Raw genomic sequence first — 27,757 nt, forward strand, 5'->3', positions numbered from 1 at the left:
TTCTCAGCTACCTTACCCGAGAACCACCTGAAGCCAGAAATGGCCGTGTAAAATACCTGCATGTCCTTATTTCTTTCGCCCATCCTGCTTTAATCCCTCTTCCACAGCTTCTTGCACGAGAGCACATTTGACTGTCAACCAAAAAAAAAAGTGGACGCACAGTGTCACCTAGTGGCACCAGAAAAATCACTGTCTGGTCTCCAGCTTCCAGTAAGAACACCCGTATTTCCCCCATCTTCTCCCATGGTCTTTTGAAAATGCCGCCTCTTCATGAAATAAGTACGAATCCAGTCTTCGGACTTAAATTTTAATGTAAATGACCGAACTTTATTGAAAGTTTTGTAGTTAGCAGGACTGTTAAGAAAGCAGAATATTTTACACCTCAAGTATAGTTAAGAGCTAATTCTCATGAGAATACAGTACAAATAAAAGCTAATATAAAAGGGTATCCTCCTGCCACCATTCAAGATTTCATTATTTGTAAAATAAATGAAGTCAAGTTTAACAATGTACTAAGCTTCAATGCTAGCAATCAGAAAGTTTCACCATTCAGATGGTTTTATTCCAGAGATTTTTTTGCAATGTAGCGTAATTTCACAGCCATAACGAAAATATTTATGGCAGCTTGATAAGAGTAGGATTTCAAAGTTTTCAAAAGGCCTTAGAAATATTATCTACAGTTTACAATGATTTATGAATGCCAAGTAAAAAACCCAAAAAATAAAACCCACCAAAAAAACCCGAAAAAAGCCCCCACTTCGAATGCATATGAAATGCTGAAGTAATGCTAATGCCCTGCAGGCTACTGCAAAAATGTTGACTTGTCCTCAAAGAGATCTGGCTGTCAGCACAGCTTCTGGCTAAGCACTAAAATACAGACGTTCCTGCAACGGGCACACAGTTCCAGTTGCACAGAGAAAAATGGAATAGGGAGTCTCCAACTGATCACAGGCAGTTTTGAGAAAGAAAAATCACATTGCACTCAGTTTAAGATGCTTTAGTTGTTGGATACTAAGCACTTAAGTGTTTTCATAATAATAATAATAATAAAAAAATCCAGTTGTGCCCTTTACATGTATTAAAGTGCATGAAGTTACCAGTTTTAAAGCAGGCCAGAAAGTCCCTTTGAAATTGGTCCCTAAGCACTGCAGTAGCATTTGTAGTGGTAGAAGTAGCGTATTACAGAAAGCCTGTTTCACACTACTGTTTTGAGTACAGTGACATTCCAAACATTGTTAGGGAGATACGTACTGAAGCTCAGAAAGGATAAGACAGTAGCAGTACAGAACAGCTCCAGTCTCATGCTGTGGGGACAGGGGTTACCTGTTAAAGCTATCCCACAGCCAGATCCTTGTTTCCATGCACCTAAATACACTCTTTGTGGGCTTCCAGCATATTTTTCTAGTTGAGAGAATTTGTTCATAGGATTCCCTTAATGTTGATGTGCAGTATAGCATCACTTCCGTGGAGAACAGCTGTTTGTTAAAGCTAAAAACACCAATTTAAAAAGGCCCAGCACCTTGCAGCAAGTTTTCTAGTAAAAGGCCGATTTATTCTTCATCATCTTCTTCATAGTAACGGTTCCTTTTGATCTGTTCTTCCACAGATAGATCTTCCATGTCTTCACCCTCCCAAAACCCAACATCCTGGGATTTGCGGTTCTGGTTCGGAGATGATTCTTTAGCAGTCACGACATTGGCTAAGCTGGAATGTTTAGGAGAATTTGGTTCAAGGAATTCCTCATTTGGAATTTCCTGCTCTTCCATAGCATGTTCTTCCTCATCTGTCTCTGCATTCACCTGGCCATTTTCAACAAAGTTATGCTCTACTGTTTTGATACCAGACAATTCCTGTTCTTTCTCTACATTTTTCTTGCCAGCACTCTGGATGTTCCTATTCTCAACCTTCTTTTCTTTTTGCTTTTTGTCTGCAACAACCTCTCTCTCCAGTTCCTCGCTTCTTTTCAAGATGTCTCTCTCTGTCTTAGGAGGAGAAGATGAATTCTCAGTTTTATGGCCTTTAACAGATATTGTTCTAAATGAGGCTGCGACTGTAAAGGGACGGCTTCTTTCCTTCAGTGACGAGGATCTTCTTAGCTTTTTGAGATCCAGATCCACATCTTCCAGCACATCTGGCTTGGAAATCTCCTCTTCTGGGGGCCATTTGGGTTTGAACACTTTGATGCCCTCATCTAAGGCACTTCCTTGAATACTTTGGTCAGATGGAGGTGGCCAGGCAATCCTCAGCTTTTTTGTTTCTGCTGGTCTCTCTTCTCTTTCAGGCAAAGCTGAAGCTTTTGCTTCCATACTTGCTGCCAGAACTCCTACTTTTGCAATTGGGGCATCCTCTACTCCTGGGCTTTGCGGACTTTCTGTTGTATTTACCCCATGGAGAGTTTTCTCCAGGGATTCTTCACATTCAGTTTTGCCTGCCCATAATTCCTTATGCTGTTTGTGTCCAAAGCCTTCATCATAATTGCCTTTAGATTTGAAGAGCTGATTAAAGTGAGGCTTGCAGTAAATATTCCCACGCAGAGATGCGTATGTCCCAAGACTGTTCGGGAAAATACAAAGTCAAACATTAGCATTCCGTGTCTCAGCCCCTGAGACAGGTGTGTATTATAGATTTGTTACTGAAGAGATTCAATTTCAGTCTTCCAACATCTTTACAACAGGCTTACAGCCTTCATGAATTTGTACGGCCCTCTTTTCAAATGTCAGGAGCTCTTTACAAAGTTGCACATTATGTTTTTCCCCCGTGTAAAATTATATTAAAAGCTTAAAACCAGACTGCATCAAGTGCAAAAGCCACTGGCAAAACTAGGACTGTAGTACCACTCCTACGCTCCTCTCCAGCGTGCCGGCTTACGGTTGCCTTTGGCTGAGCTAAGCCCGAACAGCATCTTACTCAGCTGCTGAAGAGGAAAGCTACGCTTCCTAGAAGGCAGCCAAAGGGAGCAGCGTGTTTACCTGAGTTTACTGTTGCAATAGGAACAGCGGAAACAGCTGATGTGAAACACCTGCTGGTTGGCAAAGAGCCTTTCCATCGGGTACACGGTCTTCTGACACCCAACACAGGTTTCCTTCATTGGCAACTGGAATTTCTACAGGAAGAAGAGAAAGCCTGTTAACTGGAAAATGAATCAACTGCTAGGGGACTTGGCTTGGGTTCATGCACGGCTTTCCAGAGTTCTCAGAAAAATTGCAGCGATTCACTTTCTGCAATTCAATGCTAATTATGGTAGGAGTTGGTTCTGGTGGGCAATGAGGGAGGAAGAGGCTATGGCAGGCCCACAGGATTGCTGTGGCTTGAGAGTGAGCCAAGAGTTTGCCCCAGCAAATTCCACAGCTGAAGCATCACAAGTTGAGCAACAGTTGAGAAGGAACAATGAAAATACTAGAACTCAGTTATAACTTTGACTGAGCCAGTTCCCAAAAAGCTGTCTAATCTATTTCTGCAACTTCAGTTTTTCTTGATAAGAAAATGATGAAGAAATGTTCAAGGTAGATTACAGTCAGTATGAGGCTTACCAAAAAAAAAAAAAAAAAAAAGTGCAGAAAAAGAGCTGAAAAACTCTCAGAATAAAAGGTAGAGGGTGGGAGGTGAAAGAAGTGGAACAGACTGCTCAACAGTTTTACATTGATCCACTTTTTCTAAATGCTTCCTTCTCTTAAAGAGGAGGAAATAGTCTCAGCTCAGACACAGGCAGCAGAAAACACTTCTGACTTCATTTGTAAGCAATTCCAGCAAAGAAACTATACTCAGATTTCAGGACATGCAGCCCTCAAACTCACTCAAAACTTAAAGTCAGCAGGGCTTTGAGGTTAAACAGCTAAAATTGTTTCTGTGCTCGCTAAGCAAATTTCCTGAGAGTTTAAAGTTAAACACTAAGGAGTCGAGTGTCCCTGCTGTGCCGTATGGCAACGATCTCCGATTTTGCCTAAAAAAATTAAAAAAAAAGGTCGCTTGATGCCATTCACTTGTTGGAATCTATTAGGATTGGCCAACGGGGAAGACACTTTAAAGAAAAAAATAAATAACTACAGTTAAAAAATTTGCAGTCTCGGGCTGCATGTTGATGACAACTACTTGAGCAGCAGCATAAAGTGTGCCCAGGCTCCACACCCTGGGTCTGCATAGACACATTGCTATTGTAGCTTTTCTTTAACAAAGAATTACCTGCTACAAACTTACTCAAAAGCTTTAAGGAAAAATACCATAGCTAAAGAAAAACCAGGAAGGTCACAGGAAGACATAATTACAGCAATTTATTTATAACAGACTAGAAACAATGGCTAGGCAATGAAAGTTACAGTATGTGAGGGACAGATTGCTGAAGACAGAGCCAGCTGAAGTCAGTTTGTTGCAACCATAAAGTTTGCTGCCAATTTCATTCCAGTTTGAATAGGTATTTCAATTTTTAAGGCGTTGCTTGAAGTTATAGTAGATTAAAGTTCTAATTATGACGACAGCTTGACCAACAAAACTTCAGAGTTCCTTTTGAAAAAAAAAATCCACAATTTCTAGGTGCTGCCAAAACTGCGTATGAATTCTGAATTTTGAGTCACTGAATGAAATCTCAAAAAATGAAATTTTAATGATGGAAACAAAAAAAATCTAATCATCCATGCTTGCTACAGTGAACAAGGCAGCAACAGTTTGCTTGCCCATTGAAAAGTAACTCTCCCTGAAATCTTAGTTTTGCAAAACGACGTGACAGTGCTGGCATGTGCTTCTGCAATGCACATCCCCGTCTAAAAAGAGAAACTTACTTGCATAAAGTGAGCCCTATGTCTGATGGAGAGGCGTTTTGGGGTGTGAAGAGAAAGAAATTCCTTTCCAGGCATACTACAAATAGGAGCTACAGGAGGAAGGTGAGGCCCAATAAATATGAAAAAACTTGAGAGAAAGCTGAGAGTTGAGCTCACATTAGGAGGGAAGCAGAAGGCAGGAGTAGAGGTTAGGAACCAAGAACAGGAAACAGAAGCTGGAAGAGACAAATAGGAACCTTACATGAATAAACAGCATCTGGGTTTCTATCTTAGCAGTGCAGCATCTAAAGCAGTAACAAGGTAGAGGACTAAAATGGTTCTAGTCATATCAAGAGATAGCACAGAGGACCAAGACACACAGGCTGTGCGCATCTTGTGTGCTGTAACAGACAGAGATTACAAAAACGTTATAGGCAGCTCTGATGTCGCATACTGGCATTTATACTCCAGAACATGCTAGGAAGCCACATCTCACTGGTCTTCATGAGGTCAGTGCTGTTCCTCTCAAAGATGGGGAAAACAACAAAAGCACAGTTGTTTCCTCAGGAGCGAGCCAGGAAGTCTGTGGCAGCCCAGGGAACAGGCATCCTAACTCCAGACAGCACACGTGACGAGAAAGTACAGCGTGATCAAAATGTTCAGCACTGCCATTTCTGTGTCTAATAAGATTAGCAAATACATTCCTATCCAAGAAGCTCTCCATCTGCTTTATGCTTTATTGCTCCTGCTAAAGAAAATGTAACATTAAAGGCTTTTACTCAGAATGCCAAACTCAATCTTTGGGGAGTCAGTCACCACAGTGCCCTTGCTATAAAGTTGGTGCCGTTATCTTGGGAACAGCTGGAAGAGGAGGGTGGAAAGCCAAGTCCCAGCCTACTAAAGGCTCTGAAGATCAGTATCAGGACCTCAGTGCCTGTTCTAGGAGCAGTTTCTGAAGGAGTGAATCTCTGACTTCACAAGAGACAGAGACCAGCCCCAATACGATCCCCTGCTCAAACCCCCTTTCCCACACTGAAGAGAAGCAGGCTGCCTCTGTTGCAGGGGCACGCTGTCGTAATGGCAGCGGGGTGACTCCCAGCAAGCAACTCAGACAGTCTTTGAAGAAAAACTGACAGTTCTGAGATGCTTTTCGATTCTGAATTAAAGTTCCCTCATGAAGACGGTCTAATGAAGACAGATCAGATATCAATACAGTTACTCCAGACCCTTCATAACCACATTGATTGCATTAAGGCTTCTCAATATTTTACACCAACGTTTGAGACTAAATAGCTGCTTTACCTTCACTGCTTTTGGCAGAGATGCGTCTGTCTGGCCAGCTGGTTTAGAACCAAAGTTTTGCTGCTTTGTGCTGACAGGTTTCTGAACTTCTGTCTCGCTCTCCAAGTTTTGTCCAACTAAGGGGAGCAAATGAAGAAGAAAAGGTAATTGCGGTGAGTTTAAAACCATGGAAAGCTTATGCTCTTAAGACCCAACAACAATCCTCCCAGCTAAGGGTAAGACATTTTTTTCTTGAACATCTGCTATTAAACCTTTTGTTCTAGATGTTCCAACATGATCATTCTGCTTTTCTGATTTACCAGGGAAGTTAAGCTGATATGTAAAGGAAACTAATACATGGAGATCCAACATCTAACTTCCAGGAGCTGTTCTTCATTTCTGCAAAGCGCTCATGTGTGGGCTTGAATTTCGGCGTAAAGCTAAGGCAACAGGAGAACGTGCTGAAGTGTTTTACTGAACAGGAACCTGTCAATCTCTGGACAACACCAAAGACACCTGGTAATTATCCTGCATTAGTAAGTACTCCAGCCTACTGACTGATGTAGTAGTTGCCAGAGCTATTAGTTTAAGTCCAAATGGTGAGGAAGCTACACTTTAATGTCTTCAATCAGAACAAACAGGAGTTACAGATGTCTCACAATTACAACTGCAAATGAAATGAACTTCTAAACCTGAAAGAAATTCTTATAAAGTTTGAGTTGGGCACAGGACACATTTTTAGTACAAGACAGGGTTTTGTTGGGTCAAATTCATCATTTGATAGGCCTGATCTGAAACATCCTACACACAACTGGGCAGTTAGGGCTTTTCCTCAGCCACGTGCTTTACTCTTGTTGAGGCAGGAGAACAAGTGCTTACCATTGCCATCCTCTAGAAGACCAGAGTGGAAAGACAAGCTGTTCTCACCTACAGAAGCCTGCAAGAGAATATTAGACAATGAGCACCTTTGATGTTCTAAAGTCTGAATAATCGTGACCTGAGTAACACAACAGGCAGAGACTGGCTACACAGGTGCACATGAAGCTACTTTTTTGTTTTATAAGGCACAAGGTCCAGCTGACTGCCAAGAATGTTAGTCCTTGCTACAAGGTAGACATCTTCAGAATTTTACAGCTCTTGCAATATTCAGGTCATCTGCCATAGTGTTGACACACACAAACATCATATTTTTGTTTTCCCAAACACCTGCAGCTTGTACACCTTTAGCTATTAGTCTTCAGAAGTCCCTGTTGATCTCAATGTACCTCCCAGGCTTTCTTACTTAGAAATCCCTTGGCACCAAGCAGTACACATTTACTGGAAATCTCACATCTCCCTCCAACATTTGACAAACCCATGACATTTTAACATTCAGCAAAGATGTTGCTTTGGGGAGGGTGGGGGGAGGTGTAAAGAAAAAACACAGCTGAATTTTAAATAAAAGTTTTTTAGAACTAGAAGTCTGCTGTTTCGAGGTTGGGACGAACATGCCTGGACCTATCCTGTTCATCCTCCTTCAGAAACAGATTCTTATTTTAAAAACAACAAAACAAACCCAAACCCCAAACAAAACCCCACCAACTCTTCTACAGAGTTGGATATAAACCAGTTTCAGATACTAAAGATGTTACAGATAAAGAAATATACATCGAGAGCCTTATTAAACTTGGCACTATTGTTATTAAATCGAATAGTTGTAAGTAGCCACACTGAGAAACTAAAGTACTGTAACCAGATTAAGTGCAAATCATCACTAATTCCCTTTAATGATTGAAAGGCCCATTGCAAGCAACTGAAGTTTGCAAATTAATGAGGTAATGAGGAAGCAAGTTAATATATTAACACACTCTGGTCTACTGAAAAAATAACACCAGTATACTGGGAAGTACATCAGCACGTTCTGTGGCTGTTAAGAGTCACGTATGTCTGGCTACTGAATCTTTAATAGATTCAGTGTGAAAAATGACAGAGAAGGTTAGCAAGTTTCTTTTGTTTCCTTTTTGCCAGAGGATTCCTGTTTCTGACATTTACCACTAGCAGTTTTAATTAGGCTTATTTCCAAAGTTCATCACGTCGGTTCAAAAGGACAATCCTGGCTCTCGAACAGTGTTCTATTCAGGTCCTTTATTGCACCTGGACACCTCAACAAGGAACTTTACAATTACAACTGAATACAAGAAATTTTATTCAAATCTTCCCATTCAACAACAGGGATGTATTCTGATTTGACAGGTGGTCTTTTAATTAACTCACCTTTTAGCAAAAAGCAGCTTCAACCAGTTGAACACGAAGCTGCTCAGCTGTCACTGAGGAACAGCTGAAAGCAACAATTTGGCCCCTTGCCCAAGGAAGGCTGGAAAGCTCTAAAAGCCCTCCTGGCATTAGGCTGCCACGTGTTCAGAATGGCTGGAATACACAGTACCCCAATTATTATTCAGCTACTTTTATCGCGTCTGCTGTCCCCAGTTTAGTATACAAATGCTTGAGCGTGCTTTATTGTCTCTAATTCACAGAGTAATTTAGTCTCAATTTACAGCTGGAGCTCAAATCCAGGAACAAACCCAAACTGGCATTCTCGGTTACCTTAATCAAAATTTAACCACTAAATGCAGAAGAAACAGTGACAAGCTCCTTTTCCTTACATCACGTAAAGCTTCTCATGAGTTCTTTTTCTGGTGTGGTTTCTTTTTTGTTTTATTAAAAAAAAAAAAAAAGAAAAAAAGATACAAACCCACACACAAGCAAAACAACTACCTAGCTGTGAATCATCTTTTTACGTTAGGGAACATGACACAAAAAAGTTTAGGTGGTTTCAGCACAGTCATCTAAAATTAATGGCAGATAAGGAAAAAAAACTACCAACCCAGAACAAAAAAAACGCATAAGACCATCAGAGGTTTCAGCCCTAGTCAGCTACTGAAGCCATCAGAAAATATGCGAGTATGACATGGAAGGGTTCTGCCACGCTACAGGCATGTCACTACTGAGAAGACAGGAGAACTCTCCAAGAACACATAAAATTCACCTCTAGATAGTCTCTACAACTGCTCGCAAGTCTTCCACAGAGACTTGCTAGTGTATAATTCAGATACAGTCTAAAAAAAATCATGTACAAAAATACAAGGAATTCTGCAGCATGTAAATAATCTGTATCAGCTGCTCATATTCACTTTCTAGATGGCGTGTGGAACTAGATCGGCTGTGCTTCTACAGCTAGTTCCACTTCAAGTGAAGTCATTGATCTTCACCAGCATGAGCATCTTACCTTCTCCCCATCCTGATAGGAAATGGAGTCCTCAAGACTTGGTGGCATATTCTCCTTCTGCTCAGATTTGTAATTCTCGAGTTCACTTTCACTGGCTTGAATCTCATTCTATAGAATAAAGCACTTGAAAGTTGACAGGTTCTTTTCCCCTAGGAAAGTACTTGCTTTCTATTTTTCTTAAAATCTTTTTAAAACTCTTTTCCTACCATATACAGTGATAATTAAAGGAAGGAGCATAAAAAAAACCCTCTATACAAACTTAAGTGATACATTCTAATGAAGAAAAAAAATGGGGCTGTAGAATTTTACTGTTTTTTACAGAGTTAATGCCAGCATTTTTCTATACAAACACTTTTCTCTACTTTCAGATTCCTTCTTTAAAATTGACTCTCATTTCCCCTGCTCAATCCACATCCTCCTTTTCCAGAAATGTTAAATTACAAGTATTTCAAGACAAGCACTATCTTAAACCACTGTGTAATTGCAAAATACAGTTTGACATAAAAGCAAATCCAACCCTTGCTTCAATACTAGTCAAAAACCTAATTCTGTTATTTACCAAAATTTTTGTTCTTGACAAACTGAGCTGTTTAAGATTTTCACAAAAGAATCTTTCAGACTTCAAAAACATAAAATCCAGTGAAACCTCGTGTTTCTTTCATTGCCACAGGATACAAGATAATTGGAGAAAGACTCGTGCCTTTCACAAGGCATCTTCTCTGTAACATGAAAGAGAAACGGCTAAATGCCAGCACCAGCATCCTACCGGATTTGGTAAACAAGTCTGCACAAACCCAGCTGTGTCTAATTGGTTTGCATGTTAAAGTTAAAATGAAATTTAGCGTTAAAATATTAGAATTTTAATGTATAAATCTCTAAATACGCTGTCCATCGTCTCTCCTGCCTTCCTGTGTCCCTTGCAATGTATAGAAATGATTGCTTCTCCGCCTTACTCTAACCAACTTTGAAAATGTCTATCAGTTTTAATCCAGGCCTAATTACACCACAATGCCCTCAAAACAGTTGTTCCCAAGAGAGATTATGGCTTTCCTTTGTAGCACAGATGTGACACATTTTAGGAGAAGGGAAGTACAAATACCACACTACCATATCAAAAGAGCCCTAGCTGCTTTGTCAGCAGGGAAGGAGAATATCCAAGAGTTATGGCTGCTGTTGGAACACAGAACCACCGCAACCATTGGCTTGCTCCATCTTATGTGCTGCCCTCGTGGATGTGCCAGGCCAAAACCAACAGAGATTCTGCCAGATGGGACCCCCTAAGAGCATCAGGCTGGACTGACACGCTGATAGCTGGGGGTTCGCAAATGAGAGTCTCAACAGACATCTATGGGAAATCTCTTCCCATTAGGCCATAATTTAGTGGATCTGCTACCACGCTGAGCCACAGCCTGGAAACAGCAATCTAGCAAACCGAATCCAGGCGAGAAACGGGATGCAGAAATCAGCAATTAGCACTAATCAGATTTGTTGCTCTGCCTGCAATTACTTTCCATTCATGTAGTGAAGTTTACTCCACCTTCCTCCCAACAGTTGGAGAATTAGACCCACACTGCCTATGAAATTCAGGAATCATTTCAGCTAGGTACAAACTTTTACCTTTCTACAGATACAGCCAGGAAGCATGCACTCTTCCAAAGTTTAGAACCACCATTTTTGGCTTTTCTTTCCAGTGCAAGCTTCCTAACTTAAAGGCCTATCCTCTTTACTTTTATTACTCTGGTTAACAAAAGTAATACTTAAGCAATAAAAGTTCCCATTGTTAAAGGAAAAGTATCAGGCACTTCCAGCAAACACACTTAAGCACTTTAACAAAAGCTGAGATTCTTGCAACTTCATCAGCTGCAATACTTTACCATGATTCATTAATCACTCGTTTCCTCATCAAATATCTGCAAAATTGGCACAGGTTCATTCACTACAAGAGTCTAATTGGATTCAGACAATGGGTGAGGAGACTTGAAGGGAGGTGAAAAACAAGAAGGAGAAAAACTGACCAGAGATCCCAAAGCTGCAGGCCAAGAGAGGCAGGTTCTTTGCACTGTACAACACCGAACGTTGCTCCGTCTTATTGTGCCTCAGTTTCCCCTAGCTTATAGCTAATGTACAATGCAGAACCGAGTTTGCTTTTTAAAAAAAAAAACCAACAAAACAAACCAACAAAACAAAGAAAGCAGAGAGCTACAGACATGCAGAAAGAAAAAGAATGTCAGCTATGTTTCAGAAGGACTTCAGTCAGGATGCCAGCAATTAATTCCTTGGAAAACTTTCAAGATTATTCCAGGAATATGCAAACACTTATTTTTTCCTGCAGTGTGAAGAGGCAACTCTTCATTAGAAATTACTCCTATGGGCACAAGTAATTTTCTATGGACAATGGCATTCTCTTCAAAAAAGCCTGGTTTCGGTAAGATCTTTCCAGTCTCAGGTTGGGATAAAAATTCACTTCTACACAAGGCAAAGAACAGACTTACCATGGTAATGAGGCCTGTGGAACTGCCCTGCTTGGACACAGCTGCCTGATACTTCGCCAGCCTGTCCTTTATGGAGGTTTCTGTTAGGCGAGGCATCTCCAGGCTTCTCTTGCTCTCTGCCTTATCTGGGCTGAGTGCTGGACTCGTATCTACAAGATGCCCTGGAAAAAAACCTAAATGAATCAAGGGTAACTTGCAGGAAGACGAGGAGACCTGTCTACAGAAAGATCTACCAATCCCACCTTTCCTCACTCCCAAGACCACAGAAATTCCACATCTGAAGAGCACAGAAATGCTTCAGTCACAGGTTTATGCTCCAAGTCTCGTAATTAATCTGGCTAGTTTCAAAAGTAGCATATTCACCAGATGCGGTGTCCAGCCAGCGGTCTCAGAAGTAACGAAAGCAAACAGTTTTAGCATTGAAAATTGCTGTTATTGTCAAATGGAAGCAGCTGCTACGGTGGCTAAATGGAAATTATACATCATTCCTGTCATGGAATCCTTGTCATAGTCTTTTTTGGGAAAACATGGGAGCCAAGGAAGGCACTCTCACCTGCCACTTCCACCTTCTCCATGAAAATAATTTAGCGCATGACATGTTATAGATAAGGACCTCGAGAACAAACACATTATGAAATAATTCAGTTTAGTCTCGCAGGACCATTTGAAGCATCTGTGTTTATCTTGAGAGGGAAGAAACATTTGGGAGCTTAAGCCTTTACATAGGTGCAGATCTCCTGACACTCAGAACTATGCCTCGTTACTTGCCACCCATCTTTCATTTCTGCTGTCACACGTTAGCCAAACAGGTTTAAAAAAAAACAAACTCCTGTGACTGCTCTGCAATCTAGCTTCCTTGTATAGCTGTCAGGTCTTCAGTAATAGCTTAATTGTTCAATAAAGGATGATTAAAAAACCCCCAACCTTTCACTAGCTAGTGGCCTTGAATGACTAAAAATTTATATGAATCATTAAAGTCCCTCTTGGGGACAATAAACAAATGTAAGTAGCTCTTGCCATTCTCTCCAGTATTCCTCAAATAATGACACGAGATGCATCACTAATTAGTGAGATATATTAGCCACGGGCTGAAAACATGAAAGACTGTAAATGCCTTGCTAGAAAAAAAAAAAAAGTCTCCAAACATATGAAAAATTCCTAATTTTGCTCAAGTCATAAGGCTGGCTATAGTTACCTGTGTCCGGACAAGGTGGGAGGGATGAGAATTAAAGCAAGAGGAAGAAGGCATATTGTCTTGTCTGTTCACTGCTTTCTAAATTAGTTTGACAGTTAAAAGTAGTTCTAGGATTAAGACACAGGGAAAAAATGAGTTCCATTCCTTAACTTGCTAGTTATCTCCCGTGCCTCAGCTTCCCAGGCTGAGGAGTGCAATGGTTTAAAATTCACAAGACTTAATTCATTCCACGCGATGCTCACAGGGACTTTACAGATGGAAGGTGGCTGCACTTTGAGCGGCAAAAGTTATTTCCATTGTATTGTACGAAGTAGTTTTATTTTATAAACTAAACCCACCCCCAAACCAAAGCCCAACCCCTGAGGTTTCCTGACCTGATGTACTATGGCTCTTCTCTCCCAGGCCAACATCGAAGTCCTCCGAAGAGAGGCTGTTTTCAGAAATCCTCCTCCCGACTGCCGTCCTCCGCTGGTCCCTGGGGACCTGTTAGAGACAAGACCCACCTATCAGCTGCCTGGACAAACCAAGATTGCCGAGTATAATCCTTTAAGATGCACAGGTGTCACTAGCAAATCTGCTTTACTGGAATAAACAAGTCTAGCAGGTGACATCTTATTTAACCAATATCAAGTTTGATCACAGAATACCTGACCCTCCGTCACCTGGGGAACACCTTCTTGAAGAGGTCAGTAGACACCCTTTGACTAGTTAGCTTCGTTAAAAATCAGAGAACCACAACTATCAGGTTGTTAGGCATTTACCGCTGCAAATACAAAACCTCAGTCTAGATTTTTGCATTTCATACAATTTCTTTTGAAACTAATGTTCAAAGTCATTTTATGAAGATTTAAAATTAGAAAAAGGATGAAAGGAGCGAGCTATCAAAAATTTGCACTGATTTTCAGCAACAGAGAGAAGCATAAATACGAGGTTAATAAAAGTTTATCTAAAGTTACTTGTTTTGATTTGGATAGCCCATGCATTTGGTAGCAAATAATTCCCTAATTAGGTCTGATAAAGCTGAAGCTTAAGCAGGAGAGTGCTAGAGATAAATATTCTCAGATATCCAGGATAATCGCTATCTGCAAGACTGCAAGTTCCGGACAAGGGTGTTTTGTAGCACTACCACACAGATGCTCTGGCTGGCTCAATCAGAGCTAATACCCATTTGTTGAGACCAGTTCCCCAAAAATCTAATTCTCAATAAAAGAAACTATGAAAAGGTATTTCAGCAGCTTTGATAAATGCTCATGAAGCGCAGAGTTAAATTTGACTCCATCAAGATAAGATGTTTTCACAGCTGAAAGTCAATCTACAAAACACTAGAAGGTGATAGATCTTTGTCCCCTCCCTAGGAAGAGTTAAATCACAGAGCCAGTTCGAAATTAAAATTGAGGCTCATGTAGGGAAAAAGGCAGGTCTGGCAAGATGCTGCAACCACATATTCCCCCCCACCCCCCCAACTTCCAACAAGATTCTTATTTGCTGGTCACCAAACTGAAGGAAATTCCAAGGTTTTATTTTAACAGAACTGCACTGTAAGACAATCACTGTGAAAAATCAGGCTGCTTTGGCATACAAAACAGCAACTTTACCAGGAAAGGAAAATGCAGCTGGAAAACCTCTTTTTCCATTAGCATGGGAAATATTTTCTCTTTCTGTGGTTTAAGACTTTGGTAACTTTTGTTACTGGAAAAGAGCTTAGGTATGACAAGTCTTTTCCTTCCACTGAGTGTGTTGATAGGTTCAGTTTGGGAGTGTCTGCACACTTGTGAGGACTTGCAGATTCCTCGTTCTGTGCAAACTATTCCTGGACGATTCTTACTCAGCCTATGTCCACCTTCATGTCACCTTAAGCTCACAAGTCTGAAGTTCTTTACAACTGAGAAATTTGTCATTCAAAGGGTCTAGCTTTTGACTACTACACAAAGTGGATCACTATAGGCAGAATACATTTGAAGACCAGATCCTTTGAGGACGCAGAAGAGAAAATGTATTTATTAGCCCACTTGAAACCTCTATTTTATCACTGCCCTGGCTTTGGGTTTTGGGGTTGGTTTTTTTAGTTTATTTAGTTGTTTGGGGGTTTTTAATAACACGGCACTACACATTTTCTTGCGCACAGCAGGAGTGACAAAGCTACAAATGAAAAAACAAGTTTGCAATATAGGCACATGAGAATTTTGGCTTCCCATGACAGAAAGACTCAGCTGAGTGCCTAGGGAAGTTTTCACTACTAGGAAGCAAAGGTCTTAATTCACGTCATTTAGATGCAGCATCTGGGATCCCAACCTCACTGAAAGAAACCATCAGCACTTCTCAGGAGAAAAAGAGAGTTAGAAATCAAGACTGGAAACTCGTTCAGGTTACCTCTTCTCATTCTCCTTTGTTTCAGAATCTCATTTACATTTATTTTCACAGCAGTCTTTCTCCAGTGACATCATGCTGAACTGCCCTCATGTTGAGGGGACAAAGAATTCTCAATTATCACTGAAATTAATTATTAAACAATTTACACCTCTAAATAAGAGTTGGCAAAGGTCAGCGTGTTGTCAAACAATTTTGACAAGCATTCAGTCTGCTACCACCAACAGAAATTCAGGGTCAGCACCTCATCTAGACGCATGCACAAAATCGAGGTTTTCTTCCAAGAAACCCAAAAGCTTTGTATTTTCCATATTTTCACCAGCAGCAAAGGATTGAATATACATCAGGAACACTCTTCCGCTTGGCTCTGTAGGACCTTCATGAAGGCTGGTGAGCTTTGACTCAAGAGCGAGAGCTCTCCCCACATTGTACCACCTTGCTGTGGAATCCACCACAGCAGGAAAAGTTCAATTATCAGAGGCAGCCATCTCGTGACCACCTAAACCAAGTTAATGAGTAGTCACAACTGTCAATTGAATCACTTCCACGGTCCTGCCAGCTCCTCTCCTCCGGTCCTCTTTGCCACCTCAGATATCTACAGGTATTGCTGAAGAACTTTTCTGTAGATAAGCTGTATAACAAAATTAGCCTAGGTCTTGAGAGTAAAAATTCATCACGCCAAAATACAAAAGGTTTAGTTAGAGTTCAGAGATCTTTCTGTACTAAAACCTACAGAGTCAATGTTGTGTCGATTTTATATCAACAGTTTTATATTGGGGGGGAGAAAACAGAGTAAGGAGGAGGGGGGAGTGGAATTAACAAAGGGAAGATGAGGGACTTTCCTCATTGCAATCAACAGACTGACCAACCACAAGTAATTAGGATGATTATGGCTCATGGAAGGTAACCACCTTCTGCATGAAGGAATCCCCAGCTCCCAGCCTTATGCATATGTCACTCAGTTCCCTTTACAGCCCTGGCTTGGCCGCAATTCCCATGCCACAGCTTCTGCTACTTGTAAAATGAGATAAAACATTCCTCGTGTCTGGAAAGCCCCAGGGTTCTAAGACAAAAGATGTGAGTGCAGAGGTATCACAAACAGAGCTACCAGCATTTTGCCTGGGGCACACAGAGTTGTTGGGCAAAAGACCAAATACGTGTTACACCTATTTCATTATATACTAACTGTGTCAAATGTATAGAGCTAACCTCACGTGCAGGGTCACAAGACAGTTAAGATTTTGCTTTAAAGGAAAAACACGAACTTGGAAACAACTTTTTGAGAAATACTGCAGGTCTGCTTGCTCTTCTTTTTCTTCTGATCTTCCTTGGGAAGAATTCTTTGAAACTGATAAAAGACTTGATGTTCAGTCTCTGTTTCATGCTGAACCAGTTTCTTTGCTTTTTCTATGAAGATGCAACAAGAGATCTGCCTTGTATCTAAATTACAGAAGACAGAGCAAAATCTGAACTAATAGACTAGGAAGTTTTTTCTTATAACCCTGAAAATAAAAATAGGTTTATTTAGAGAGCGTGATTGAGTCAGGAAATCCAGGCTCTAATTTGGATTCTTGCCACACAGACTTGCCCAGTAACCAGGCAAGTCACTTTATCTTTACTGCTATGAAGTTACAGCCACGTTCCTACTTAGCTTATACAGATGTTTTGTCAGCAAAGCTCCAGCAACACTTATACCTTAAGACTTAAGTAAATACCAATTAAAATTGCCATCTCTCAGCTGAATTTATGGTTGGACTTGATGATCATCATAAAGGTCTTTTCCACCCCAAGTGATTCCATGAAGCCTTGCTTGTACTTAAACCAGGAGTTTATCGATGGACAGAGTTCAGGGAAAGCATAAAGAGAAGGAAGAGGCGACGGGGGAGCCTGCAGTCAGCCAGACTTACTCCATCGCTGTAGCTGCTTCCCACCTTAGCGGGAAAGATCTGTGTCCCCGCAACACCCACCTTCATTGTACGTGACTGCATGACATCATCCCCCAGCCCTCAGATAAATTCCCCAAACCAGAAATCTCACTATAGCGCTTTCAAATTACAAAGACACCCCTTCCCCCCCATAGACTTTAGAACGCTTTGTGCCTTTTCCCTTCTAAAATTAAAAGGCAACCAGATGAACTTGGAATACATAATTTGAACCCAACCTGAATAGTTTCATACCTACTGTATGGTATTTACTGTGTTCAGTTGGCTTTCAACAATATTTGCATTACTAAGCTTGACAGCACTATCAGTTCCAGATTCAGTCAGCTCCCAAACAATTTATTCCCCAGGCTAAGATAAAGTTACTTGAAGCCCAGCTGCAAAACGGTACTTTCCTGTGGAATCCCGACTGATTAATCCTGCAGCAAGAGTTCAGAGAAGTGCCATCGGGAGATCACCCTCCCCAACCCACCCCTTCCACTGGGGGAGGCAGTATGGGCGGCTCTTTACTTCATGACAAAGACTACAAAAATCTAAGTTGTGAAATTACTCCATCCAGACCCCAAACTCGCTTTAACACGGGGGTGCTCCTCTTGAAGCCCTTAATTGTTGGAATATTTAAACGACTTTTCTACAATATTTGTTTGTTTTACTCAATACTGCAAGAAAACCACCCGCAGTAAAACAAAGCCAGGAGTCTAGGAAACTATGAGAAAACTGGAAAATCCACCAGCATCAAGGCCTCAGGACTATGTTGCAAGTCACTAGCATATGCAACTCATTTTCTAGTTAAGCAATTCTCCCCGGGGACACACAGTCTGCAGTCCACATGCAGGATCAGATTTCATGAGCAGTTGTAGGAAAAATGCAAGCCCTGTGCATTTGCAAGTCAAAACTAGTGAAGGCAGGAGCTTGTCTGGCTATCTCTGCTTATTTTTTCCTCCCCGTGAGGATTGTTTTTCGATAAGAAGCATTTTGTTAAGATGCAGAGATGAGGGAGCAGCAAGGAAAAGATGGGAGTATTTCGAAGTACATCTCTATCTCTTTATATATATATGTGCATTTGTGTGACTCACATACTGATATGTATATAAAAAAAAACACCTTCTTAGCTCTGGCAGCACTTCCATCTCAACCGCAACTGCCAAAGATTGTTCAGCTCACTTCAAACAGTTACATCAATATATAAATATACACACATATGGGTGGTTTTGGGTTTTTTTTTTGTTTTTCTGGGGGGTTTTTTGTTTTTTTTTTTTTTTTGTTTTTACACAATTCATGTTTAACATTACTCATCTTCACCTTCAGACCATAGATAAACATTCCCAACTTGCTTGAAAAGAAAAATCTTAATAAATCCAATAGTTTTCTTTCTAAAATCACACCCCTCCCACAAGCAAATTCACTTTACACTTCCAACGCCTGATCACAAATAGCCAACAATCCCGAGCACCCCGCACATATTTGCATAGCTGGTGTTAATAACTTCTTTGAGCTACGTTAAGTTTCAACTAAAACAATGCGTATGCTTATTTGCAGAGTCAATAGTTGGGAGCCACTCCCCTCCAGGGACTTTTCCTGATGCCTGCGAGTTTTTAGTTTCTTTTAGGATGGGAAGGGACGGATCCTTACCTTGCTCTGCGTCGCTTCGCCCTTCTCAAACATCATCTTGAGCTTGCTCAGCGGGACGCTGTACTTCTCTATTTTCCCCGGTGAATCCGTGTTCTCGCTGGCTTCGGGCTTTTCCGCTTCTCTGGGCTCCCTCAGCCAGTTTTCCATGTTACCACTCGCCGGTGGGTGGCTTTCCAGCTTTCTGCTGTCCCCACCAGGACACTGCAGGCGGCCGGGGGGGCCCGGGGGGGGCCGGGTGTCAGGGGCAGCACCAGCCCCGGGGGGTCGCTCCGCGGCTGGGGCAGCAGCTCCGACCTTGTGCCTAACCTCAGCGCAGCTGCTTCCCAGCGTTTCCTTCCGAGGCTCCGCTCCCGGCTCTGGATTCTCCCACTTCTTCTTTAGCACACTCAGATTTCCCCTTTTAAAATGAGGGGGAAGATTTTCTGCGTTCTACAAAGAACGAGAAGTTAATTCCAGTTGTATGCCTGATGAAGCATTAAAGCGCTTCCTTTTCTAGGCGAAAGGAAGCTGAAGGCTCAGCACTGCTCTCAGCCCTCTGCTTTTTCAGACAGCTGTGAATAGTTACAACTGTGCCACATGGAGAAAGCATCCAGGATAGGAAAGGAAGGAGGGGGGAGAAGAGAAAAGTCAGGAGCTAAAGCAGGAAGTGAGCAAACAGGATGGCCTTATAAGGAGAAAGGGAGTCAAGCCCTAATGAGTTAAATGACACACAAAAGGCTTCAATCCATACGGAAAAGGGACTAAAATTCACACAACCTGGGTCTCCAGTCCTACAACCAGTGAACAATAGCTGAAGCAGCAGTGTGAGGGGTGGGTGGCGTGCCAGACCTTGCAATGCCTTCCAGCTGGTTCAGAAGACAACAATTAGTAGGCCTTCCAAAAAGCTACAAATTAGCTTTCAGAAACCACTACTTTTTTGGACATACGTGTTTCTACTAGCACTTAACAGCAGCATTTTACTCACAGGACATCCGTCTTCAGTATTTTGTACTACGTGGTGTAAGACTCAAGCTAAGCACTGACAACAAGCATCTTTTTGCTCCCATCTATAAAAAACAGATAATTTGCTGGAATTTTTCCTTCTTTTTTTCACTCAACACATCCAAAGCTCCCAGCAGGAAACATGCACGCAAGTCAGAAGCGCTGCTTTACTACTCCGAGTTAGATGGGAATACACAGAGCAGCAGCATCCCTCATATTTGAGTACTTTTCACACTGGTTTTACTTACAGGTAGTTACCTCTCCCTAGGGTAACAGACCGGCCTGTGTTTGATTCATTCAAATCTAAAACCTGCCACCATCACATTTTTGCTGTCTCCCTCGTGGAGACCACTATGTATCAAACTCACTGCAAGTGGAACAGGTCTGCGAGGCTTACAGGAATTAAACAGGATTAGCAGCTATATTAGGATTTAAATCTCTCGCCCTATTACTCTTCTGGTCGCATTTTGAACACTGCTTTGCAAATTAACTTGAATACACCAACACTTCAAAAAAAGATCAGCTTGCTTGCTGACCGTATTTAAAAGAAAGGATTAAAATTATAAGGCAAATGTTGTAATGTAGCAGAAAAACTGAAAATTACGCAGCAGGTTGCCCCCAGGAATGCCTCTGGACCTGTGGAGTCCCAGCATACTTCGTAACACAGATCTTTCTTGCTTGGGACTTGCCTGTTCCCTGCTCACGCAAGCAATGAAGAAAATTTCAGATTGGAGAGTGATTTTCAGAATGCTTATTTTATCCTACCTATATCCCGAACAGAAAAGAATGACTCCCCAAGCATTAAAGAGATCAAGGCAGCATGGTCTAACAAAGACTTACCCATACATCCTGGAAATACTGCCGGTCTTTTTAAAGAAAAATTAAACTGAGGATCTGCTTATACACAGACCTGCCACCAGTGCCTGGTATTTCAGCCAGGGTCCCCTGACCTCAGAACAGTTTTACAGGAGGGAATGTGAGGCTGTAACAGAGTCAAAGAGGGGGCATTTGGGGGCATCCTGAACCCTGTAAGCCATTTCAGAGAAGATCCCCCTTAATGGATTCTACAGCTACCGAAGATACACATGTTCGATTTCAGAGAGGCTGGCAGCTCACTTCAAGCAGACTCTTAAGTTCAGGTAAGAAAGGTACCACACAACTGCCTACAGCTAAGAACAAAGAGGTGGATGTTCACGTGTTGTGGTTAACTCGTTTTGCCTTCTGCTTAGGAGCGAATTGTGATTCAACATATAGCTTTGGGCAAGGAACTTGGTTTTCTTTCCTTTCATTCACAGGGAAAGGTAGAGGGAATGAGTCACGCGCAAGCACTATGTCTAAGCCAAGGTTTCTGTAGGACACACGGCAGCAACTTCAATACTCCAAAAATCAACTGTGACAGAAACATTGTAGGTGATCCATTCTGACTGCAGGCTGTTGCTTATTGCCTAGGAAACAAATACTTACACTTCTTTTCTTCTCAGCAGTGGCTTCTTCAGCTGCTTTCTGATACCTTTGAGAGAGCAAAGAGAGAAAAAAAACAAACCACAAACACTGGTTTTTAACCAGAATACTGAATGCTCTTGAAGACAGCCGAGATTTTTTTCCCCCACCAAGAATTCTGTGCGCTTCCCAGACCTATCAAATAAAACCAGAGGCTGAAAAAATAGTAGCAAATAGTACTAGACCAGTACAAAATGACAGATACATTTTAAGTCATTCAGTTTACAATAATAACATACATTAATGTTTTTCATTACCTAAGCACTCTGATTCTCAAATATAGACAGTTTACCTTGGAATAGCTGTATTGTTTCCGCCACCCAGCTGTCTGCTGTGCCCCCTTGCAGGAATAACTCAGCTATTTATACAGCAGCTGCTGAACCGTAACAAATTACAGCTTGGCATACGCAGAAAATCTACATAAGTGCCAGTTTATTTTACTATGCTGGGCTGTAAACTGCACCAATTCAGCAGTTGCTTCATGAGCAGCTGAACCATCCCAGCAGTGGAAACAGTAATCAGCCCTCCCAAGATAAGCCACCCTGGATCATGAATCAAAGTCCTTTAAGAAGCTATAGAAAACCCGCAGCAATCTGCACACCGCTCCACTGGGCATAAGTACCTCCACAGCCAGCAGCACACAGACCACGGGGTAACTACTCCACGCGAGGCAACTGCACTTGGCTTTTGAAATGCACAAATTAGTCAGACGTGACAAATTTTGCCATTTGTCAGTAGAGCTCTGCTTTTCAAAGAGAAGAAACGTCACCCAACGTCTGCCAGGGCAAATGATGTTTCTATCTTTCTTATCTGTGGAATTCTACTTTGGATACAACTGGGAGTATGTTACAGGCAGTAAGTGAGACACTAGCATTGTAACAGTCATCAGCTTCAGACTTTAAATAATTGCTAGTTTCAAAACAACAGCTGATAGGTATCACAAGCTCAGTTCCTTCTAGGAAAAAAAAATCTTGCAGATACCTGCTCTATTACTCATTTTTACTTTGTAACATTTTTTTTTCCTGCTGTGAATAGTGTGCTCCTGTGTAGATTTCTCCTCTTGTTACACTGGAGGGTAGACAAATTGCACCCTTCCTTACTTCTGCTCTACAAGTGGCATTTACTGTACAGACTGAAAGCTGCTAAAGGAGCGTAGCTGGCCCTCTAATCGATGCAAACATATTAAACTATGTCTCTGTACTATGAAGGTTCCAAAATTTGAATGAGATGTGCTGAGAAAGTCAGTTTACGGAGGAAGAGAGATCAATACTAGAAGAAGCAGCGAAGAGGGACATCAGGAAGCAGCACTGTGTTTTTGCAAGGAACTGACTCCGCTTATGTAGGGGGACCCAACTTGATTAAGGAATAGCAGTTTGGATTAAGGAATAGCAGTTTGGATTACTTCCAGTAAGCCCTTTTCAAAGGATTATCAACATTTAGCAAGATGACCAGGTTCTGTCATCAAGCTTCTACAAGTGAATAAATTACCTTGACAAGAGCAGTCAAAGCAAGCAGCTTCTCCCTAGGACAGAGTACTTACAGAGCAACATAAAGAGCTACGCTTGTGTAAAGTCCAGATTGCAATTTCTCCCACACTCACAATTTAAATACTCCGAAATCTTGCTACACTATTAATGCAATAACCTAGGAGACCTGGTTGCCCAAATCCCACTGAAAATCCAACCTGTAGCCTATGTAATTCGTCAAGGAAATAAAAGCTTTTCCAGAAAACATGTATGGGCTACCACCACTCATCTTTCTCAGCGTATAAAATACTGCTTTATGATTTGACTGTCACTCGTCATCCAGCTCTCAGAGAAAACAGAAGGGTAATATTTCTTTTCTACACAAGTTCTGTGAGACATCAGTGAAGAACATAGCCACTGTGAAATTCTCTGACGGAACTCTTACTGGAGGGGTCACATCTATCGCCACCAGTTGACAGTGCTACCATTTCTAACTGGTCTCCAATTAACTGATAACGCATTTCTGCTACTTTTTACAGTACCAGGCAGGAATTGCCATGTTAGCAGAAAAACCTGTGCAGTTCATGCTTAAGCAGTTAAAGACCGTTTCCGATGCAGAAAAACCTTAATGGCAATAGCCACCTACATTCCAATACTCTGCCCTCGAAAAGAATTTGTAGTTTGGAGTAATTTGTGGTTTGACAGGAAACATTCTACTTTATTTTCTGACAGCAGAAAGAAGATGATATAATTCTGACTGCTGAAACAGTACGTCGGCACTAGGAAAATGTTTGCCCAGCACATATTAAACCAGAAACTTAAATGCCTACAGATCTATAATGTTTTTAAGAAGGAGAGCAACTGTCAGTGATGTGGTCGTCGTCCAAAGGACCAGCTCCCAACCTACACACATAGCTTGTGTTCAGCATCCTCACAGCACTTACTTGGAGAACCTTTCCACAAGAGCCGACGACTTGTTCTTGTTGACTAGAGAAAGCTCTTTCGCAGTGATTTTCAAAGACTGTGAAGTCCATTGTCTTCTATTAAATGGGGAAGGCTCCATCTTAGCACCACAAATACCTGCTCAGGAGGAAAGCACAGTGTCAGCAATATGAATTACGCGAGCAGAAAAGCAGTTTGGCAAAGTGATTCGATGCTAAGTCACCACCCGGGCGCTCCCGGTGTTCTAGTGCTGCTAAGTCCTGATCATTCAGGATCTTGTCTACCAACTGACTTAAAAACCGGCATCAGATTAAAGTTATAATTTCCTCTGCAGATGCCATTGAGGTGGTGCCTTTGATAAAAACGCTAGCCACAACGGGAGGGGTGAGAGATAAACCATGAGCCAGAACGGGAGTAAGGAGCAAGCTGTGATTAACGAGGATGTTAATGGGAAGCTCTGTATTTCCTACACACACGGGCTCCAGGAAGCCCCAGTATGCCCTCTCTTGTTCTGGTTTCTAAGCCAAATGTGCTGGCATTTATGTAAGAAGGCTTGAGTTATGAAACCTAAGAGGGTGTAATTCCTCTGCAAACATTTTTCATTCACTCTAGCGGTGTTAGCTCTCAATGCAGCAGCCGTTGCCTCTGTGAGCTGAACCAAGTCTTCTGCTCACGCAGGCAGCTGTAAACCTCACGTTGCAACAGCTATTGGTTACCTCAAGGAATAGTTTTAACTCCCCTGTCCTGCTATAAAGGGGAAGAGACTTTTGTACAGCTTTTCACCACTGAAGCCAACAAAACTATATCAGATTATTATTATTATTACTATTTACATAATTTTCTTTTGTGCAGGAGGAAAGGAGGGGAGATTAATGTAAAAATTTCTCTGATAAGACAAAAATAAGCTTGTAGGGCAACGCCTTTCCTTTTTTCCCTCTTTTCTTTTACTCCAGGTCTCATGTCACACAATGCTTGTGGTAAGCACACTAACTAATCCTACAATGGCAAATCTCTTTCTCACATTTTCCACCGATTTCTTTGACCGATTTGCACCATTAGGTCTCAGAACTCTGGAAGTCTGATTACAGGTGTGCTTGCCCACACTGTAAATGGAAGCACCTTAACACAACTTGATATAAACAGTCAATCAAATGTCGGAAAGACCACGATTCTGAAATCCTTATAGGTATATAATGCAACTGCTCAAAACCGACAAAGACACGGGGTTCTGTAACACCTCCGAAGAATTCCGCTGCAAAAGTGGGGCCTCACTGATCCCGAGGTGTGAGTCTCACCAGTTTCCAGCGCTGAACTGGGAGCTCTGGGTCTGCCAAGTGCCCAGCTGGTGCTGGCACCAGAGGAACCTCTCTGGTGCTGCACCCTGTTGCTGTGCAGAGATAAAACAGGCAGCAGATGAGCACGTCGCGCTCTCGGTGGATCGAGTCAGGGAGAATGGGACTTTCTCTAACATTCCTTAATTCCCTGATGCAATGGAGAGAACGACGCACCGTCCCAGCACCTGTTTTTTCAAGGTAGTGCTTTTGATGGTGCTTTTAGATGTACAGGTTGAGCTACCATGGCAAACGATAAAAATTCGGCTATTTTTGTGGCGATGTTGAAACACACTGAAACTACTTATCAATGTTATGTTTCCAGCTGCAGCTACCTGCAGCTTCAGGCTTGCAACTCCCACTTAAGGCAGTCTCCGAAATGCATCCACCTCCTCCTCCATCTGCCAAGAGAAATGCAGACTGCAGAGTTACTTTCCGAAATTCAGGCTTTCTTGAAAGTCTCTTGCATCACCAAGTTACCCTCTTCAGTTAACCTGCAAACTTATGCCCAGACTGGACCACGAGAAGGATGCTCTCCGCTTGGCTGGCTTAAAATAGTCACCAACCTTTGCCAACTGTGCTAATTATCATCCACAAAGGATCTAATTAGAATATAAGAGGAGCGCTCAATTTTCTCCCTTTTTAAAAAGCACATTGCATGCGCAAAGGAACAAGCACTTCTGTGATTACAGGCTGTAGACCCTAGTGCTGATGCTCAGTAGCAAACATTTAGCATATAGATTTACTAAAGCCACAAGAATACATATACAGATTACAGATAGGATTCACTGCTGAAAAATGTTAAAAAAGAATTCTGTCCATATAATTCTGAATCAGCCATGTAATGCTAAAGTTCAAACTTTGTTTTCTAATTAATCCTGAGCCAAAAGGAGATCACCTGAAGCCTCGCTTCACAGTTTAAATCGCCTTTCAGAAAACAGAGTGGGTTTTGCCCAGGGAACAGTAGCGGGGCATTCATCGGGAGCCTCCCTTGGCAGGGATAACAGGGTGGTCATTGACACGCACCTTCCACAGGCAGCCAGTGTCAGTAAAATACCAAGAAAACAAAATCTAGTTTAATTGTTTCAGAAAATAACACCTGGGTTTGTTGCCCCAGCATTCCATTGCAGCTTGCAGTGCTCTTTGCAGATGCATCTTCTCCCCTCTCATGTTTTTGTTCAATTCCCTACTGTTTTCTCCATGAAAACCACAGCTACAGTAAGACAATCAGGCCTGTTTCGGCAAAAAAAATCTCTTTATAAAGGCAGCACCTATTGCTAGGCCATTCCAATGGAAAGTTAAGCAGCATATTTGGAATCTCAGGTCGCTAGAAGAGCCATAAAACAGAACTCTAAGATGCCCCGAAACCTGCGCTCCCACATTTTTAATGCCACCCCATGTTCTTAGCGCTTCCCCATATGTCAATAGTTTCATCACGTTCAAACATCTCTATGCTTTTTTGCTATTTTTCCTATTTCTTCCCAATAATGTATTCCAAGTCATTTCAGGAAATAGTCCTTTATTGTAGGTATTAAAATTTAAACAAGATAGTGAGTATTCTGCGTATCGCAGGAGAGAGCACGGAGTCCAGAGGAGGTGGAGGAGGAGAGGGGCGCGGGGTGTTAAGGAAAGGGAGGACGAGGGTTTGGCCGCTATAACGTGCCAAATTGCCTCCGGTACCTTTAACTAAGAGTTTTCCAGGAGAATAAAAAAATCCCGTATTTGTGGGAAGGTGCTAAAGGGAATTTTTACGGCCGCTCGCCCCGCGGTGGGACGGCCGCGTTACAGGTGCCTGCGGGGCGGCTCGCTGGCCCGGAGCAGCCGGGGCCGGGCACGGAACCGCAGCGGCCCGGCGAGGGGGGCACCCCCCTCCCCTCGGAGTCCCCGACTACCCGCACGCCGCTGGAAGCCCACGACATACGCCGCTCCTTGTCGGCGACATGCGCCACGGCACGACAGGGGTGCTCCAGCCCCACAGCTGGCGCTGGGCTGAGCCTCGGAGCCCCCTCCCCCCACCGCCCCCGGGGTCCCGCTCTGCCCAGCCCGTACGAACCGGCAGAGCCCCCCGTGCCCCCCGCCGGGTACCGGAGCAGAAGCCCCTCCTCGAGCCCGCCCCCGGGGCGGCCCCCGGGGCTCCAGCCCCGCGCAGCTCGCCCCTCACCACCACCACCACCACCCCCCACCCGCCCGCCGCGGCCCGGCGTCCCCGCTCCGGGCAGTCCCCCGGCCCCGCTGACAGGGCCGCGACCGGAGCCCCCTCCCCCAGCCACACGCACCTGCGGCGATCGGGAGGCGAGTCCCGCGCGCACACCTGTCGCGACTGAGGCGGCGACTGCACCTCCGCGCCGGCGGCAACGCCGGGCAGCGGCGCCGGCCCCGCCCACGGCCCCGCCCACGGGGCGCAGGCCCCGCCCCCTCCACGCTGGTGTGTGTCCGCCCCCGCGCGCATGCGCAGCGCCCCCCCTCCACCCCCCCAGCACCTCAGCTGGCGATTCCCGCCTTTGGACGGGTGGCGCTGAGGGAGCTGCTCGACGGCCTCTGGCGCTGAGGGGCAGCCGGGGGTCTCCGTGCTTGCCGACCCCCCTCCACGCCTGCTGTCTGTGCTGGTGGCACC

The 27,757-nt window shown here is 42.9% G+C and overlaps 2 protein-coding genes across 4 annotated transcripts in view; one reads left to right on the forward strand and one right to left on the reverse strand.

The window, feature by feature from the left end:
• Window positions 1–300: 300 nt before the first annotated feature.
• Window positions 301–27,527, reverse strand: LIMA1 (LIM domain and actin binding 1). 3 transcript variants are annotated; one of them, XM_056321853.1, is made up of 12 exons: window positions 27,420–27,499; window positions 25,479–25,544; window positions 23,815–23,950; window positions 21,369–21,414; window positions 18,924–19,352; window positions 13,359–13,467; window positions 11,790–11,950; window positions 9,298–9,405; window positions 6,912–6,969; window positions 6,054–6,169; window positions 2,970–3,103; window positions 301–2,553 (listed from the first exon to the last, which is right to left on the reverse strand). In XM_056321853.1, the coding sequence occupies exons 3-12, from the start codon at window positions 23,931–23,933 to the stop codon at window positions 1,551–1,553; spliced, it is 2,283 nt and encodes a 760-aa protein (XP_056177828.1). In that variant the 5' UTR covers window positions 23,934–23,950; window positions 25,479–25,544; window positions 27,420–27,499; the 3' UTR covers window positions 301–1,550. The 3 variants fall into 3 exon arrangements, with proteins under 3 accessions (XP_056177828.1, XP_056177829.1, XP_056177830.1); XM_056321854.1 differs by lacking the exon at window positions 25,479–25,544 and having other exon boundaries at window positions 27,420–27,527; XM_056321855.1 differs by lacking the exon at window positions 9,298–9,405 and having other exon boundaries at window positions 27,420–27,500.
• The window catches only part of DIP2B (disco interacting protein 2 homolog B), a 125,375-nt gene continuing 107,694 nt past the window's right edge, over window positions 10,077–27,757 (forward strand). The window contains exon 1 of the mRNA XM_056321849.1: window positions 10,077–10,094. The gene's annotated coding sequence lies outside the window, so the exon portion shown is untranslated. The remainder of the gene's footprint in view (window positions 10,095–27,757) is intronic.

The sequence above is a fragment of the Falco biarmicus genome, chromosome 19, assembly GCF_023638135.1.
Source record: "Falco biarmicus isolate bFalBia1 chromosome 19, bFalBia1.pri, whole genome shotgun sequence".
In the NCBI taxonomy this organism is placed as follows: Eukaryota; Metazoa; Chordata; class Aves; order Falconiformes; family Falconidae; genus Falco; species Falco biarmicus.